The sequence below is a fragment of the Serinus canaria genome, chromosome 4, assembly GCF_022539315.1.
Source record: "Serinus canaria isolate serCan28SL12 chromosome 4, serCan2020, whole genome shotgun sequence".
Taxonomy (NCBI): Eukaryota; Metazoa; Chordata; class Aves; order Passeriformes; family Fringillidae; genus Serinus; species Serinus canaria.
Genome location: NC_066317.1, coordinates 24,192,187 through 24,208,179, shown reverse-complemented (window position 1 = coordinate 24,208,179; position 15,993 = coordinate 24,192,187). Strand labels below are relative to the sequence as shown.

General features: G+C 37.4%; 1 protein-coding gene across 1 annotated transcript in view; it reads left to right on the top strand.

Moving 5' to 3' along the window:
- TBCK (TBC1 domain containing kinase) overlaps positions 1-15,993 on the top strand; it is an 88,304-nt gene that overhangs the window by 49,490 nt on the left and 22,821 nt on the right. The window contains exon 23 of the mRNA XM_009101269.3: positions 11,300-11,478. Within this exon, the coding sequence (XP_009099517.1) occupies positions 11,300-11,478 (179 nt within the window). The remainder of the gene's footprint in view (positions 1-11,299; positions 11,479-15,993) is intronic.

The following is a 15,993-nucleotide window of genomic DNA, read 5'->3' as shown; positions in this document are numbered from 1 at the left end:
CTGATAGAGGTATTGTACTGCAATCTCAAACTTTGTGGAACACTTTTAAGATTTCTTGTTTTACAAAACAAAAACTCCACTGGCTAATTTCCAGTGCACTGTATATAACACAATTGGAATTAATGTTTAAAAATAATAGTGATGTGAGGAGAACAAAGGGGCGTTGTGTCAGCATTGATTACTTGGTTCTGAAAACCCTTTCTGATACTTGTCTCAAAGCTTTGGCCATATTTTATCTATAAAGCCAATACAATTGGGCAACACTTGCTATTTTTGGAAGCTCTGCTGGAAATTTTAATTTATTTTTATGTTGTTCAAACAATGTCCTAGCAGATTAGGAAAGTTATTTGAAGATTTTCACAAAATAATTGGCTAAATTATTAAGAATTCTGGGAAATCCTTTTGCAACAAATGTGCTAGTTCATTCCTCATGGAGCTATATGAAGGGGGCATATAAGCAACTGCTAAATTGAATTAAATAGAATTAGGTTCTGTAGGAAATTACTACCCCAAAGTGCTGGGGGGTTTAAGTTTCAATTCTCTGTCATTTATTCTTTCATATTTTTTTATTGTGTTCAAGGAGCTCTGTTAAGTACAAACTTTATTCAAGCAATATAGATTCCAGAGAATATTTTGGAATATTTAAGACAGACAAACAAAACCAGTGCTGGAATCGTTGCTAATGTTTTACCTGTATTTTTGAGACTTAGTAAATTTTGTCTTATTCAGGTGATGCAGAGAGAGCAAAGACATTACACATTACCCTTGTTTTTCCTGTAAGTCTGGCATGTAGCAGTATTTGTCAGGACAATGAAAATGGAAAGGGTGACACTACTATGATGAGATTCCTGAGGTACCAGCAACAGAGACAGGACTCTGCTTTCAGACCAGCATTTATTTGTGCTAAGCCAGCCTGGATATCCCTTAACCTCATGCATCAACAGATTTACAACCCAGAAGGCTTTTCATGCCCTGAGGACCAGCTGTATACATTTACTTTAAAACATGCAGTTTTGCTTATAGCTTAGTCTTTAGAATCTTGCCATAAGTTTGTGTGATAATGTCCATTATTCAACTCAAAAATTATGGCTGTTGTAGTTTCACTCGATTACCAAGTTCATTACCCACTGTACGAGTAGTACAAAGTCTACAGCAGCTTTTGTTAGGAGGCATCCACACACATACACTGCTCTTTGCAAACATTTGAAGGATCCTTAGACCAATCCAGTGCCACCTGAATGGGTGCAGTACAGAGCCTGGCAAACAGATGTTCCTCCAGTGATCACTGCCAATAGCAGCACTGACATACAGAGATGAGTTGTGGACTTCTGAGAACTGATGAAAAGATGTTGTCAGACAATAGAGGAATACCAAGCCTAAACATGAGATGAAACATACTCAAACAAACCTTTTAGGTTAGTTCAATAAGCTCATCTTCAGTAATTGTGGAGCAAGAGGAGGGATCATTCTTCTAATGCTGTGCACCTTAGGAAGGTTTCATTTTGCTGACTCCAGGATAGTCAGTGCTTCCAAAGGAAGAGCCTTGGCCTCAGATGAGAAGTTCATATAGACTGACTGTAGAAAAGCAATCCAGTGCAATGAGGAGCTACAGTAAAATGGTTGAAGAGGAAAACTTTGTGAGACACAGGCATGAAGCTTTAAGATGCAAGATCTGGCTGTCATCAAACCACAGGCACAAATGATTCTCTAGGGAACGGATTTTCTCTAATGGGGGAGAAATTATTATATCCTTTGCCATACTAGTGATGTGCCAAAATGCTGAATCCCATGAGGGTGGAAGCCATATGAATGCTTAGAAGGATTGCATCCAGCTTATAAATGAACTAAAAGTTTAAAAATTGTGGAAATTCTCTACAAAGATTGTATGGAGCAGTTTTGAAGGATGCATTTCTGTTGACAGCAGCAAAATTAGACGCAAATCAGAAGGCTCAACTTTAGATAGGTTTCTGATCCTGGGTAGCTACCATTTTACTTTCTGCAGTTTTCCTTCCTAAAGATCCTTTGTCTGCCCACATCTGTGATCCATATGCTTTTATTGTACTGGAATTTCTCGTGGTTCAGCATTTAGTTAATATAGATCTGATAAGAGAAAATGACAGTTGGCCACCAAGCCCACCCTGAGTTTGTGGGTGTTTAGTGCCTGTTCCCATTTGTTTCACCATTCCTCCAAGGGAAATGCAACCTCAGAGATTAAAACACCACCTTTGAAGGGATTTACAGAGATACAGTGGTTTTTCATCTTCCAGTGAGCAGTAGGAAAAAGAAAGATAATACAATGTTTTGATTATTTGACTTTTTTCATGCACTCCTGAAAATATCTTAAAGTGCTTAGATTAGGGCTCTGAGGAGCAGAAGCCATGACAGCTCTTCTAAAAGGAAACTTTTTTAACTTCAGCTACAAAAGTTTGACATATTGCTCAGTTGTCATTCACAGAATATGGCTCTGGAAAGTATTTTGCTGCAGAGTTAGTGAAGCTGACTATTTTTTCAAGTTACAGTATAGCTGAAGAAAAACAGCACTTTGGTCTCTTTCACATGATACACATGATAATGGTGTTGTAACTATGACAAAAATATTGATTGGAAATATCAAAAGACATCAGAATTTAAAAGGAAGTCACTTTTCCTAGTTTTCTTTTCTTGAAATATGTAGGTCAGGCTGATATTTATGGAAGCATTTTTTTCTGAGCAGGGTACTCATCTTTGCTATGTTAGATGGCTTTTTGGAGATGCAGGTGTATTTCATGCCACAATTCCTCAAGATTATTTGCTTTGGAACAGAAGCAGAGAGATTTGTTAGGGCACACCTGCTCACCAAGTTTGTCTGGTAGTGTCAGACTCTGTAAGATTGATGTTGTTTTACCTGAAGCTGTGAATTCTTTAATTATTCACCTTCTCCACTCACTGTGACACAAAGGAAACAGTTCTGGGTTATAGATTCTACCCTCTTGAGACTAAAGAGGAATGCTGGAGTGGGCAACACACTAAGGAAAAAGATCCTGAAATACTTTATTGTAGTCTGTAGTTGTCACTGGCAGAAGAAAATCAAATATATATCCTTTAGCAAAGGGCTTCTGCCACAAGAGATGGTGCTTCATAAAAAGGGTGAAAAGTGAGTTCCTCAGTAGAACTTTCCTAGTCCATGTGTTAAAAACAGTCTGACACACAGCTTATGCCCCTGTTTCTTGAAAGAACCCTGATAGTGCTCTCCATAGTGAAAAGGCACTTCAGAAAATATAATAATCCATCTGTTAGTCCTGTAGGGTTTTGTACACCTTTACACTGAAATAAAATGTAAGTACAAGAAGATAGACATACTAAAATTTCTAGGCATGACCTGACAAAATTCCAGCTGCTCTTATCTGAGCTTTTTTGCTAGATATGGTGATTTTTTTTTCTTCATTGCAAAGATGTCTTGGGAAAATATTTCCTATATTTTCCCATTGAAAGTACAAGCATAGCAGCTGATTCAGGGTTAGACTCATGCTTAGAAAGCAATTCTGGGTGCTAGACTTTTTTTCCTTTTACAATTGCAGAGAATGTTGCTGATGGAGCAAGGTGCCTCATAGGGTGTCTCTTTATAATTTTATTATGCTGAATTTGTTTTTTGCCTGTACAGGTATAAATGTTCTGCTCAATAATCTTTAGTTCACTAACTGTTAATTGAGGAGCATTTCCAAATGGGCTGCACAAATAATGCAGTATTAAAAATTCTTAATTGAAATGTACTTTATCACCACATTTCTATATGATTGTAGATATATTTGGGGAGTGTATGTCTAGCATTGTAATAGAGATACACATTACTTAAATACAGATTGGAATGGCAGTGTAGACTGAGAGCAGAAAAATATTTCTGTCAAAATAAGGACTTAGAAATGAGGTTAAGTGAACTCTCAGTGCTCTTATACTTTGGGATAGCTGTCAATTCCCTTTGATTTACTTTCACATAATATTTCACCTAAACTCTTGCCTTTATAAAGCTGCATGAGGAATTTGATTCTCTGTCCAAATTTCTTCTAAGAATATCCTGGAGTTTAGTAGAAATCAACAGGAAGACCAAAACCAAACATGGAGAGCTAGAGCAGGGTTTGTACCCAAAGGTAAGACTTTGTTAAGACTTTGTCACTGCAGCTTTGGAATAAATTTCAGGACTGCATTGTTAATATTGAAGGGCAAAATTTGTTCAGGAAGGGCAGGTATCCCAGCTGAGGAGAACTCCCATTGTATGTGAGCAATGTTACCTGCATTCTGAAAATGCTGATAGATATCTGAGTAACCAGCAGGAGTGTGTCAGGTGACACTTCTGTCACTTCAAAAATTTAAGTGAAGACAAGCATCTGTAGGAGATAGAGGGGATAGGCTGGACACATTGCATTTGGCTTTAGAGCAAGGCAAGGAGCTAGACAGTCTCCTGCTAGTTCCTCAGTCTTCATGCTAAAAAAAAGCTTAGCACCATTCTAAGGAGACAAATCATGTAAGCAGTCATGTAAGCTGATAAACCACAAACTTGTCTGCTGGGAATGCAAGCCTGAAATGACAACTTTTATGTCTTGGATGTACTTTAATGCTTTCATGTGTAAATTCAAATGAGGGTGTTAACTTAGGTCTTTCACAGAATAAGGGAACTTTTTTCCCGTGGCTTATGAGTAGGTTAATTATGCTGCAAGCTTTAAATAACTTAGAAAATGTATGCTGACAAGGTTGGGCTGCTGTTAGTTCTTAAAGTTATTAGTTTTGCTGTGTGAAACACTAACAGACTTGACTAGTAGTAAACACTGGAAGTTTTGGATCTCAGTATGTTATCTACTGCAGTGCCAAATGGCCAGAGCATTTTTGGATATGAAAGCAGTTTTAAGTATGGGTACATAAGCAAGATGGTTATCCTTCCTGTTTATGGTTGCTGTATTTGTGGGAAAATAACATTTCAATCCTCAATAAGATGTTGCTTGCTCTAGCAGTTTGAGAGTGTTCCATGGTTCAGGATACTCATTAGGCAGATCTAAATACTCTATTTGTATTTATCTTTACCCAGAGTTTTTTCATTGTTGGTATGGGAATGCACAGGTCCAATTAGAGGCTTTCATCCTTTTCTCATGGCAACAGGTACTCCTTTTCAGGATTACCTGAATTTCCATCTTATTTGAAAAGCAGAAAATCTGAGTTACTTCATGTTATTTCCTTACAAATATCCTGAAGGCTAACAGGAGAGTGAATGCAAAGATCTTCTGCTTATGGCTCTTGAGAGAATCATCACCTTTAGAAGCATTTGGCCTGGTCAGAGTTTCTGACTGTAGAGATTTTTACAGGTTTATACCTGTTACACCTGGGGAATAACTGAAGTAGCTCATAGTTATCACCCAGATGGAAACCTGTAACAACATGATCTCTATTTTTGCTTGCTGAGTTTCAGTATTTTGCATATTTTTTCTGTGAAGCATAGATTCAGGATAAATAAGGTGAGTTTCACTAGTATTTCAGCTTCTAAAACTGACTTAACAGATATTTAGCAAATATTATAACAAAAAAAGCATAGAAAAGCTGAAAAAGAGTTATTCCTTCAGAAATTGACTGTTGTTGGATGTTATGTTGGTGGCACCACAAGTTTATCCCCTGAGCTGATCCCTGCAATTTTATAAACCTGTCCTTTCATGCATCTTCTGGTTATTATCTCCCTATGAATGAATGTTTATTTTTCTGCTGAGCTGCTTTATTTCCCCTTGTGTACTTCTCAAGTTTTGCATAGCAGTGTCCCTCTGACTATTTCCATTATATATTTGGAATTCCTGTGCTTCTGTCATTGGCCAGTGTCCTACCCTGTGATAGGACTTCTCCAGATGTCTTTAACATTTTGTTAGTTTGCAGAAATAGCTGCTGTTTAACAGCACTGGCACGCCTCATAACAAAGTTTAAAAAGTGCTTTCTTGTCAGAGCTTAGCTCCAGTCTTTATGGAATCTGTTTCTGTCTTTCTCAATAAGACATAGCATGTGGCATTTGGTGATTGGCTTACAGTAAAGCATTAGTCTTTGTACAGTCACTTGGCATTCTGTGTCTCCCCTGCTCATGTCAATCCTGACACCATCACGTTTCCATACTGGAAGGCATTCTTTAGCAAACTGTGAACTGCTGAGTCAGAGGAATTTTTACAGTCACAAGTAAGAAAAGAATCCATGTTTGCCCTTTATACACCCTAATGTCTAGGGAATAATTTATAGTGTTTACTGCTGCTTCTCTCTACTGCTGTCCACAAAAAAAACATGAAGTCACGCAGCTATCCTGCAATGTATGAGATAAATACTGTAAAATAATAGTTCTGCATTGACCTTTTCATTTATAATAACCTTCTTACAGTAATAGATACAGGGCTGTTGGATAGAAATGTCACTTCTCTTCCTTGATTTGTCCTTTTAAATATGCATGCTCTTCTGTATGTCATCAGGAAAAAAGAGTTTATGGCCTTTCACCTCTATTTCTTCTAAGAGCAGGAATCAGGAGGTTGAACTGACTGACCTATTCAGTACCAGAGCATTCATAGCACAGAGATTTTCTGGCCTATTTGTGTGGCTGTGTGGTGGAAGCTAATGTTGCCTGGCAGGGTAGTAATAAAGTATTTCTGATGGAGATGTCAAACCACACTCATAATTCTGGTCTATTCCCAAAATGCAGAAGCAGTTTATTTTGGCTGTGTTTCTTAACTGGTATCCTGTTACCCAAGGAAAAGGCTCTGGAATTGATTAACTGCACACAAAGACTTGGTCTGTGTAGATTTTCATTAGGAAAGAAGCATTCATCTTACATTTTTCTCCATTACTTTCCTTCACTTGCTGTGAACAACATGTGCACACCCGGTTTTGCTGTAAAAATAAAACATTCTACATGCTTTTGTCACAGGTGTATTGCATTTGTACCGATGCTTTTTTCAACATCTGTTTCAAGTGCAATCTACTTCTCTCCTGTATCTATAATAATAAACTTACATAGCTTAAAAAGCAACTCTGTCAGGCTGAGCCATCCTTTTCACTTGAGGCTGTGGATAGAGGCAGGTGGCAGCTTGGTAAGAAGTTACAGTTTAGCATAAAAGCAAAATGAAAAACATCTTAGAATAAACACTAAGTTTAGTTCAGAAAAGGAGCAAAACATTTCAGTAGGCTTAATGTTGGAATGGGGCCATGGCAAAACCAAGATGCTGCTGTTAGAGCACTTTTCTTTCCCTTCTCTACTCTTGCCTTTATCTGTTGCTGTATTATTTGCATATTTAGAAATGTCAGAGACAGCCTTTTGATGCTGAGCAATTAGCTGCTGCCATAGAATTGTTTCCTGTAAGGCTTGGTTGCTGCTTGACTGTGAAATACTTGAGCTCATTTGAGCCAGAACTCCTAATGTTTGAAAATTAAATTATGACTTTGGTTCCTAAGATACTTGGGTTCCAGCTTTGACTTTTTGAAATACAGGTGCTCTGCATTTTTTCAAAAACAATTTGAAGATGTACAGACTTTTGAAATTATAACATGTTTTTATAGTATTCTTATGGTGTTTTAAGTCAGGCTTAAATTTTTTCCACACTTCATATTTATTGACACCATGTTATTCAGCACATTTTCTTTACAGATTTTCCAATGAAATCATTTGTCTTAATAAAAACAGAAGACACATCTTTTTAAGCTACAAAATACTCCAGTGTTGGGATCTTGGAGAGCACTGAGATATTACATTTACATCTCCATGAGTGAGCTTGCCCTCTTCATCCTTTCTAAATGTTACTTTCATTTGTTGCTCACACTTGGAGGTTTTTCCAGACCCTGCTCTCAGAAGAGTGTTCTTCTAAGTTGTTTGCAAGTGTCAAGTACTCTGGCATTCTGCTGGGGTAGTCTCTGTTCATTTGTTCATAGTCCTGTTCAAGAGTCTAGGCTCTGATTTGATATATTTATGCTTCTGACATACCAATGGTATGTTTGTAATAATGTGGAAGCTGTAATGTTTTCTGGCTTGTAATGCGGTGACTTGAGAGCAGGAAGAGTACAGGCAGGATTAATGCTGTGTGAATGCAAAGTCTTGGGGAGATAACAAAAAATGGACATTTTACCAGAGACTGACTCATTTGTCATACATTTGAAAGGGCATGGGAAGAAATTGGGATGGAAGTAGCTCAGCAGACCCTTACTTATTAGCCAAAAAGAGGAGAAAAGATCTTATCCAGCAAGGGTGCTCGAGGTTGAATTGCATTTTAGTTACTGACGGGAAGTGATTTTTCTTAAACCAAAATTGCAAACAAATGATGAAGAAGGGCTTGAAGGTTGCTCAAGTGTGAAGCCTGTTCATGCAACGTGACTAATAAATATTCTGTAAATATTTATACCAGTTTAATGTAGTCTTAAACTCCAATATCCTGAAAGTAATTGTTTTTTTCAAAATGTGAGTAAATTCTTTGAGTAAATTCTTTTACCACCCATAGTCTTGTCTGCCTTGTGGGTGCTAGATGTTGACTGTTCCCATGCATATGCCTATGATTTGCACATTGTTGGGGGGCATTTTGTGGTTGTGGGGCTTTTTTATTGTTAGTTGTGGAAACCAGAATTGCCTTGTTGTAGTTTTTATTTTGCTTTACCGAGAAGCAGATGAATAAATTGACAGCCTGTGAATTTGTTTTAGGCTTTTGATGGCTTCCCTCACAAACCATTAAAAATTCTCAGTTGTTCTGTGGAGTTTCATTTTCAGCCATGCCCACTGTCCTCCTGAAATGCTGCTTGGAAGAAATGAGAAACCAAGCATTCCAAAATCACAGAACGACAAGCTCCTACATTTTTGACTTCCACCCTGATGTGTGAGAACATGCACACGGTTGGAAGGGACCACAAGGATCATTGAGTCCATCTCCTGGCCCTGTACAGGATACCCCAAAAGTCACACCATGTGCCTGAGAGTATTGTCCAAATGCTCCTTGAACTCTATCAACTTTGGTGCTGTTACCACTCCCCTGGGAAGCCTGTTCCAGGGGCCAAGCCTTTTTTCCAGTTCTCTGAAATTGATTTCTTTTGAAATTACAGAGCTTGTTTCTAGGAAAAACATTTTGACCTCTTTCAGTTTTTAACACTGAAACAATTTCTCCTTTCAGCTTTTTCATAGCTTTCCTGCAAACAGTGTTCCTATTCCATCCCCCAGTTCTGTTTTCAATTTCAGATATATGTTGGCCATTATGCCCTCTCACAGCCAAATGTTTCTCATGCTATTCTCATGCTATTAATTATTGTTGTTCAGATTTTTTTTTTACTATCTGAATTCTACATTCATACCATTTATTACAGAAGTACTACTAATGTTTCCTTAGCTAAGAATCTCAGGAAATGGGTCTTATAACTCAATTACAGCAGTCTCTTTACAAATAAAACCAAAAAAAAACAAAACAGAAAAGGAAACTTCAGCCCCACTATAAATGTACTACAGTCTTGAACTGAAAGCTTTTTATAAATAAAATGAGTTTTCAGAAATGTAGAAGAATGTGCAACTGTAATGATGGTGCTTTTGGGTGTTTTCTGAGCTTGAGGGAAAATAACCAGTGGAAGGCATCTCCTCTCTTTACCTGAATTAGAAAATTGTGTCAAATTCTCCAGTTGTGTGTACTTTCATTGGGAATGATGCTGAGTAACAGCCTTTTATTACAGTATGGTTGAAATGAGAAATTGTTGGCTACTGTTGAGACATCATGTAGTCCATTTATTTGTGACACCTATTATCCCAAGCGCCTAGGGAACTTGATATTGTCAAGGAAAATTGTCATTTACTTTCATGCATCCACAAAGAGGTTTTTAGAGCTAGAATTGAGTAAGCCACAGCTCCACTCTCAGACTTTTCAGAATTTTAGAAGCAAGATAGCAGATAAGCATCCTGTCATCAATGGAATTAAAGCATCTGCTGCAGATTGTATCCTACCTGAATACGGAAAGCTTTTTGAATGGGAGAGTAATAGATCACATCTTCCAGATTTTAAACAGTCAATAATCTCATCCAACTGGATTATTCTGCCCCAAGCTTCAAATTCAGCTTCTTCTGCTCACCACCCTGCTAATGACTGAGATTTCTGGAGTAGCTCCCAGATTGATGGCAAGGCATCAAATCTGTTTGAGATCTACAGATAAAGCCTGGCTACAATGCCTCTCTTTTCTTCATAGAAGCTGATGCTTTAATCTAAATTTTGACTGTTGTAATGAAGCATACAGTATCTTGGTACATACACAAAAAGTGCTGATATCCCTGCTGTTTGTCTTTCAAACAACGTCAGTATTGTCATGAAATGCAAGCTAGGATCATTTTTTGCTCTTCATGCAAGCACATACAGGAGGTGCAAAACTAGACCTTTTATAGTGGTAAAAGAGTAAATGGCTTTTATGTTGCATCTTGTTAGAAGAAATATACAGGCAGGATGCTTAGTGTTGCAAAAAATATATTTCCAACAGGTTTACTTTTTTTCCTTTTACATACTTGTTTCAGTGGAACTTCCTGCTTTTTAATTGACCACATCTTATTTTAGGATGCTTCTCATTTGATAGGTGTCAGTTTTCCTTTCAAGTTGTGTAATATATTATCCCAATGACACTTCACTTTTTCAGCTAGGATGTTTTGCTGGGGATCTCTGGTTGGGTTTGGGGCTGTATTGTTTGTTTGTTTGTTTAAAAAAAAATTCTCTAAAATTCCTGAAACAATTCATTATGTTTTCAATCAAGCTCAAATTAATGTTGAAAACCCCTGCTTTTCAGCAGACAGATAACATGTAGCTTTGTCAAAATGGCAGGCCATGCAAAATTCAGTAGATGAAAGCTTTCAATCTGGCTGTTAGTAGGATTTAACTCACAAATAAGACACTTAGTTGATCCAGAAATCCTGATGTCTGTACACTGTATGAAATCTACTTTTGATGAACTGCACAAATTTACATCGAATAGTCACTAGTTTGACTTGTAAAGACTTCAAAATGTCTTAAAACGACTAAGTTTGAATTATTGTCCTGACTTTGCATTGGTTAAAATTTTGATACACTTCCCTTAAACAGATCAAATTAATTCTTAAAATGTCTTTACTAGTTTTTAATAAAAAAACTTGGAGTGTTTTTCTTTTTGAACGGGAAAATGCTTTTGAAATCTACATTTCCTTTGAGCAAAGGACAGAGAGACAGACAAAGGTATAGATGATTGTATGTATATTTAGCAGTGTCATAGCTGGGTTACTTGGCTTTACTGATATTTTGCTCTTGAATTTCTTGCTTTTCCTTGCAATCCCTTGCAGAGATCGACATCGAGCGGTGCGTTCGCGAGTCGATCAACCTGTTCCGCTGGACTCCCAAGAGCGCCACGTTCCGGCAGTACGCGCAGCCCCCGCGGCCGCCCGCCGACGGCAGCGGCACCAGGAGCTCTGCCCTGTCCTGCTTCTCTGCTGACTACCAGGAGGCTCCTCGCAGTGACCTCGTAAGCAGCCTGGGAGCTGGAGCGGGGAGCATTGTTCAGATCATTCAGATTGAGTGTTTCTCCTGCTTCTCCCAACTCCTGCTCCTTCAGTTCTCTTACAGCCACACACTGATGTCCACAGCTCGCCTGCAGAGCTACAAGGAGGCTTTATCACAGGAGAAAAGCAGTAAAAAGAGCAGTGTGCCAGTGAGAATAGGTAACTGGAGAGTGATGCAGGCAGCTCTGGCTGCTTTTTCCGTCTTGACATGTCAGGTAAACGCTATGCCACAGGTTACTCTGAGAGTTTAGTTGGTGAGTAATGCCTGGTATTATCTTGGCAAAGAGTAACTAGTAACTAAGAGAATATCTGCATTAAATAGATACCCAGTTTAGCAAAATTATTTTTCTCCTCTCTCTCTAGTAGAATCTAATGGCTGTTTCTCTTGACAGTTGCATTATCTAAATACTGGTGATTTGAAATTATTCCTTTCCTTCCTCTTAACAGTATAAACCTAGCTAGTCTCTTAAAAATTTAATTTTATTTTGCTGGGGTTTTTCTCCTTCCACATTCTCCTACAATCATTTCATTCATGAACCTTCCAGTAATCTGGGAAGTATATATCTACCTGCTGTGTCTATTTGGTGAACTGCATTAGGTGTTAGTCTTTCCATTTGTTTTTCCTAACTACTAGGAAACTAAAAAGTATTGTTGTTTTTCACATGAATCTTTACTTGTGAATCTTCACGTGTAATTCACGTGAATCTTTTTTAGTCCTTAAATTGGAGCTTGATATTCAGTCATTTTCTTAGTTTTTACTGTAGTTTTTATTTTATTTCTGTTGTAATTTCTGGAAGCCTTAGCTAAAAATCCAGGACTGCAAGTGCAGACTTGCAAATGAAGAACAAAAGGAAACTTGAAAGGTCTTACAGGATTTAAGAAACAGTAGGTGGATCTAGAAAGGCAGTGGTGAGGAAAAATGAAATTCCAGGGGAATACTCGTTGTTGTCATCCAGGAATTGTAGCCAGCACAACTGCTGCTGTACTGCTCTGGAGATGTGTAGAGAGGCTTTCTGAAGGAGCCAAGGGCTGCACTTTCATAGAGTAATTCAGATAGAACTTCCTAAGGTCATCTGGTACAAATGCCTGCAGAAAATGTGTCCAACACTGAATTCAGGTGGGGGTGCCCAGGCCTTTGATCTGTCAGGTCAAAGTAACTTCCAAGGAAAGTATTCAGTCTCTCTTGGCAGTCTGATCAGATGTCTGGCAGTGCTACCAGTGAAAATGACTTTGTGTATGTGCTGGTTTTTCTGAATATTATGACAAAAGAGTAAAAAAACCAAGTCTTCTGATTTCTAAGCATTTGCTTGTGCCTTTATGTGTAAAAGCAAGAGTCAAAGAACTTGGATATAGCAAAGAGGGAGATGGGAGAAAGCAGCCCTGGTTTACTGAAATGAATAGTAAAAACATTTGTAATTGTAACAGAGAGAAAAATCCTTACTTCAGATCAAGCAAGTTTCTTTCAGTATTCTCCCATTTTCTGAGAAATGTTTTGGGTGTTTTTTTCCTGATAGTGTTTTTGTTTTCATACCAGAAGTTGTGTTTGTTTATAAAGCCAGTAATTAGGCTCATCCATCCCACAAGTTCCAAGAAATTAAGCAAATGTTTTTTGGTATGTTAAAGAGTAGATAAATAAATACTAGAACTTCTCTTGACTTCTCTTTCATTTCTAGTTCTGTCTAACAGCAAAGACCTCTTCATTTACTGCAGTGCAGCTGAAGGTTTAACATCTTTTGAAGCACAAGTACACTGGATCTTTTGGTTACTGCTGTATTTTGATTTTTTAGCTCATCATATGAAAGAGAGCTGTACAGATTCAGGGATCTATAGAGAAACATGTTAGCAAAGAGGAAATTAATCTCTTGGATATAAGACTATTCATATCTTAAATTATAGTTTGTAAATGTATTGTTTGCTCTCATGTGCTGGTTTTTTTTTGTGTCAGATTTTGAGACAGATAGATGCAAGTCAAGTATGTTATGATTCAGTCAGGGGCCATAGACTAGATTTGGAAATTCCTGTGTAATATGAGTCCATAATGAGCTACCTCTCACTTGTGACTGTACTTTTGGATGTCTTCATAAAATAACACTTCTCAGGGATTAGAGCAATATTGATAAAAACTAAATTGAAATTATTGGTGAAATGCACTGTTTACACACAGAGGTGGTGTGGTTTGTTTTTGTTAGGGTTTTTTTTTAACCTTAATCCTGGAATTATCTCTTTCTTCAAACATGTCCTCTACTGGTGTTTGCTGCCACAGGAAAACTTTTTATCTACTTAAAAGGGTGAAATCTGAGTTCAGTCTTTAGTACACACAGTATCCTTTAATGGATTTTCTAAAACTCCATTGTGTCCTTGCTCTGCAGTTTAGCTCTTAAAAAAATAACTTTTCTGTTTCCTTACCTATTTAGCTGGTCATTCTTTGGGACAAAGACTTTACACTACATTTCTATCTCCAGTTATATATTTGTGAGTCACCTCTGTATTTGAAAGTGGGTAGGATACAAAACAATTCTTTGTGAAGAAAGTTATGGGTTTGCTTCTGAAGGTAATTTATGACTTCTTGAAGCATTAAATGTTTAGTGTTTTTAATTGTAAACACCAGCTGTCTCTTACCTCTCTATTTGTATTTTTTTTCTACACTGCTTCAGTTTGTTTCTTAAGTGCTTTTTATTGGCAGCTCAAATATTTGTGTGTATCTGCATGTTACTGTGCTTTGGTTAATAATAACAGGACAAGTATTTCCCCTCTGGGTGTGCATTTTTCTCCCTAAATCAGCAGTTAGTAAAACAAAACTGCTTTTTATCACTAGCATTGCTTAGTTTTTATTTCAGTGACATGTATTAGCAACTTTCTAAGTAGACTTGGGTGCCCTCTTTTTTCCTCCTGGACTTGTGTGTTGCTTAATCTTTCACTCTTTCAGCCAGTAAGCATATTTCTACTGAGATAAAATCTCAAGGAGGAAATAGTTTCAGAGAGAATGAATGTGCATCTTAAGTGGGGTTGCATTGTTTATTTTGAGAAAGATAAAATGTCAAAAATAACAACAGAAAAAACCCTTTAAATTCTGAATTTACATTCAATACTGAATTTACATTACAATCTACTCAATTTTGTGTCTGTAACTTTTCTTTACCAGTACATGGTTGATGTTTTTTTCTTCCTCCCCTTCCTGAAACTCACTTTCATGCCCTGGAAACTCCTGAAGTTTTTTCCTGAATGTCCAGGAGTCACAGAGAGAAATAACACTTCAATATAACAATTTTCTGCTGTGTCTGTGTCTCCATTATTATAGATAAGGTTGACATACACTCTCTCCAGCTACTTCCATGATTCTAAATTAAAAGGAGAAAATGTTGCAGCTTCTCTATCAGTATCTGCTCACATGTGGCAGGTGAACTCACAGAAATCCAGAGACTGATACAATTACAGCTTTGCCTTCCTCTACTCCTGATTCTCTTTGCAAGGGTGGGAGTTCCTCAGAGGTGTTGAGGAATGAAAGCATTCAACTGGAGAAAAGTCTACCAGATGATTATTGATCCTTGCAGTGCTTTAAATGCCAACAGTTTCAGGTTTTTGGTTTTGATGTAGTAGAAATACCTAAGCAGCAACATGGCTTAATGGCTTGATCAAACAACATAAATATAAGAACATGGTTTTATCATAAATAGTATGAGGATAACTTTTGCTTGTCAATAATTAAGGATAGCTTCTGTGATAGACTTCCAACAGATGGAAATTCCAGCCTATTTTTCATACAGCAGCACTCATTGCTTCTGAGTTCCTGTGTGCACCTAGGAAGTATTTGTCCATAAAAAATATATTGGCTAGGTTTATATTAAGTCATTAAATAACTGGTGTGTAAATCCATTTATTCTTCAGAAAGAAGCATGGTCAGTAGTGGATGCCAACCCTTCTGTCTCAGTGTACAAGCTAACAAATGTCTGTGTGATGTTCATGCTGTTCATAATGGCTGTCACTCATATTCTACCTAAAGGGTCTTCTGACTGCCTTGACCCATTTCAGGTTTCTTTTGTCTTCTGTTTTGTGTGGATCTTGGTTTTGTTTTCCTCTTCCATTGTTCTTACACTTAACAGAAAACTCTTATTCAAATTTATCTTTAGTTCAAATTGTGCAAAGCATTAACTGATCAGGATCTCAGTTAATGCTTCTAATTTATTTCACATTTGCCTTTGATGCTTCTGTTCTTCTGGTTGTAGCTGCCAGCAGCTCGAGTGAGAAGCTGGGGTTATTTGTCATTTTTTAGAAGAGTCAGTTAAAATGCACTTTAATGTCACTCTCTTGTGAGTGAATAAACAAATAGCTGTTTAATTAGGCATAAGCCCATCACAATCCAGCAAATACTTTAGCATTTGTTGCAAAGTTCAAAATGTTCTCTGTTTATTGCTTAGTTTTTCAGGGTTTTTTGATACTCATAAGCCAGGCAGGCAGCTACCAGGAAGTGGGGAGTGTAG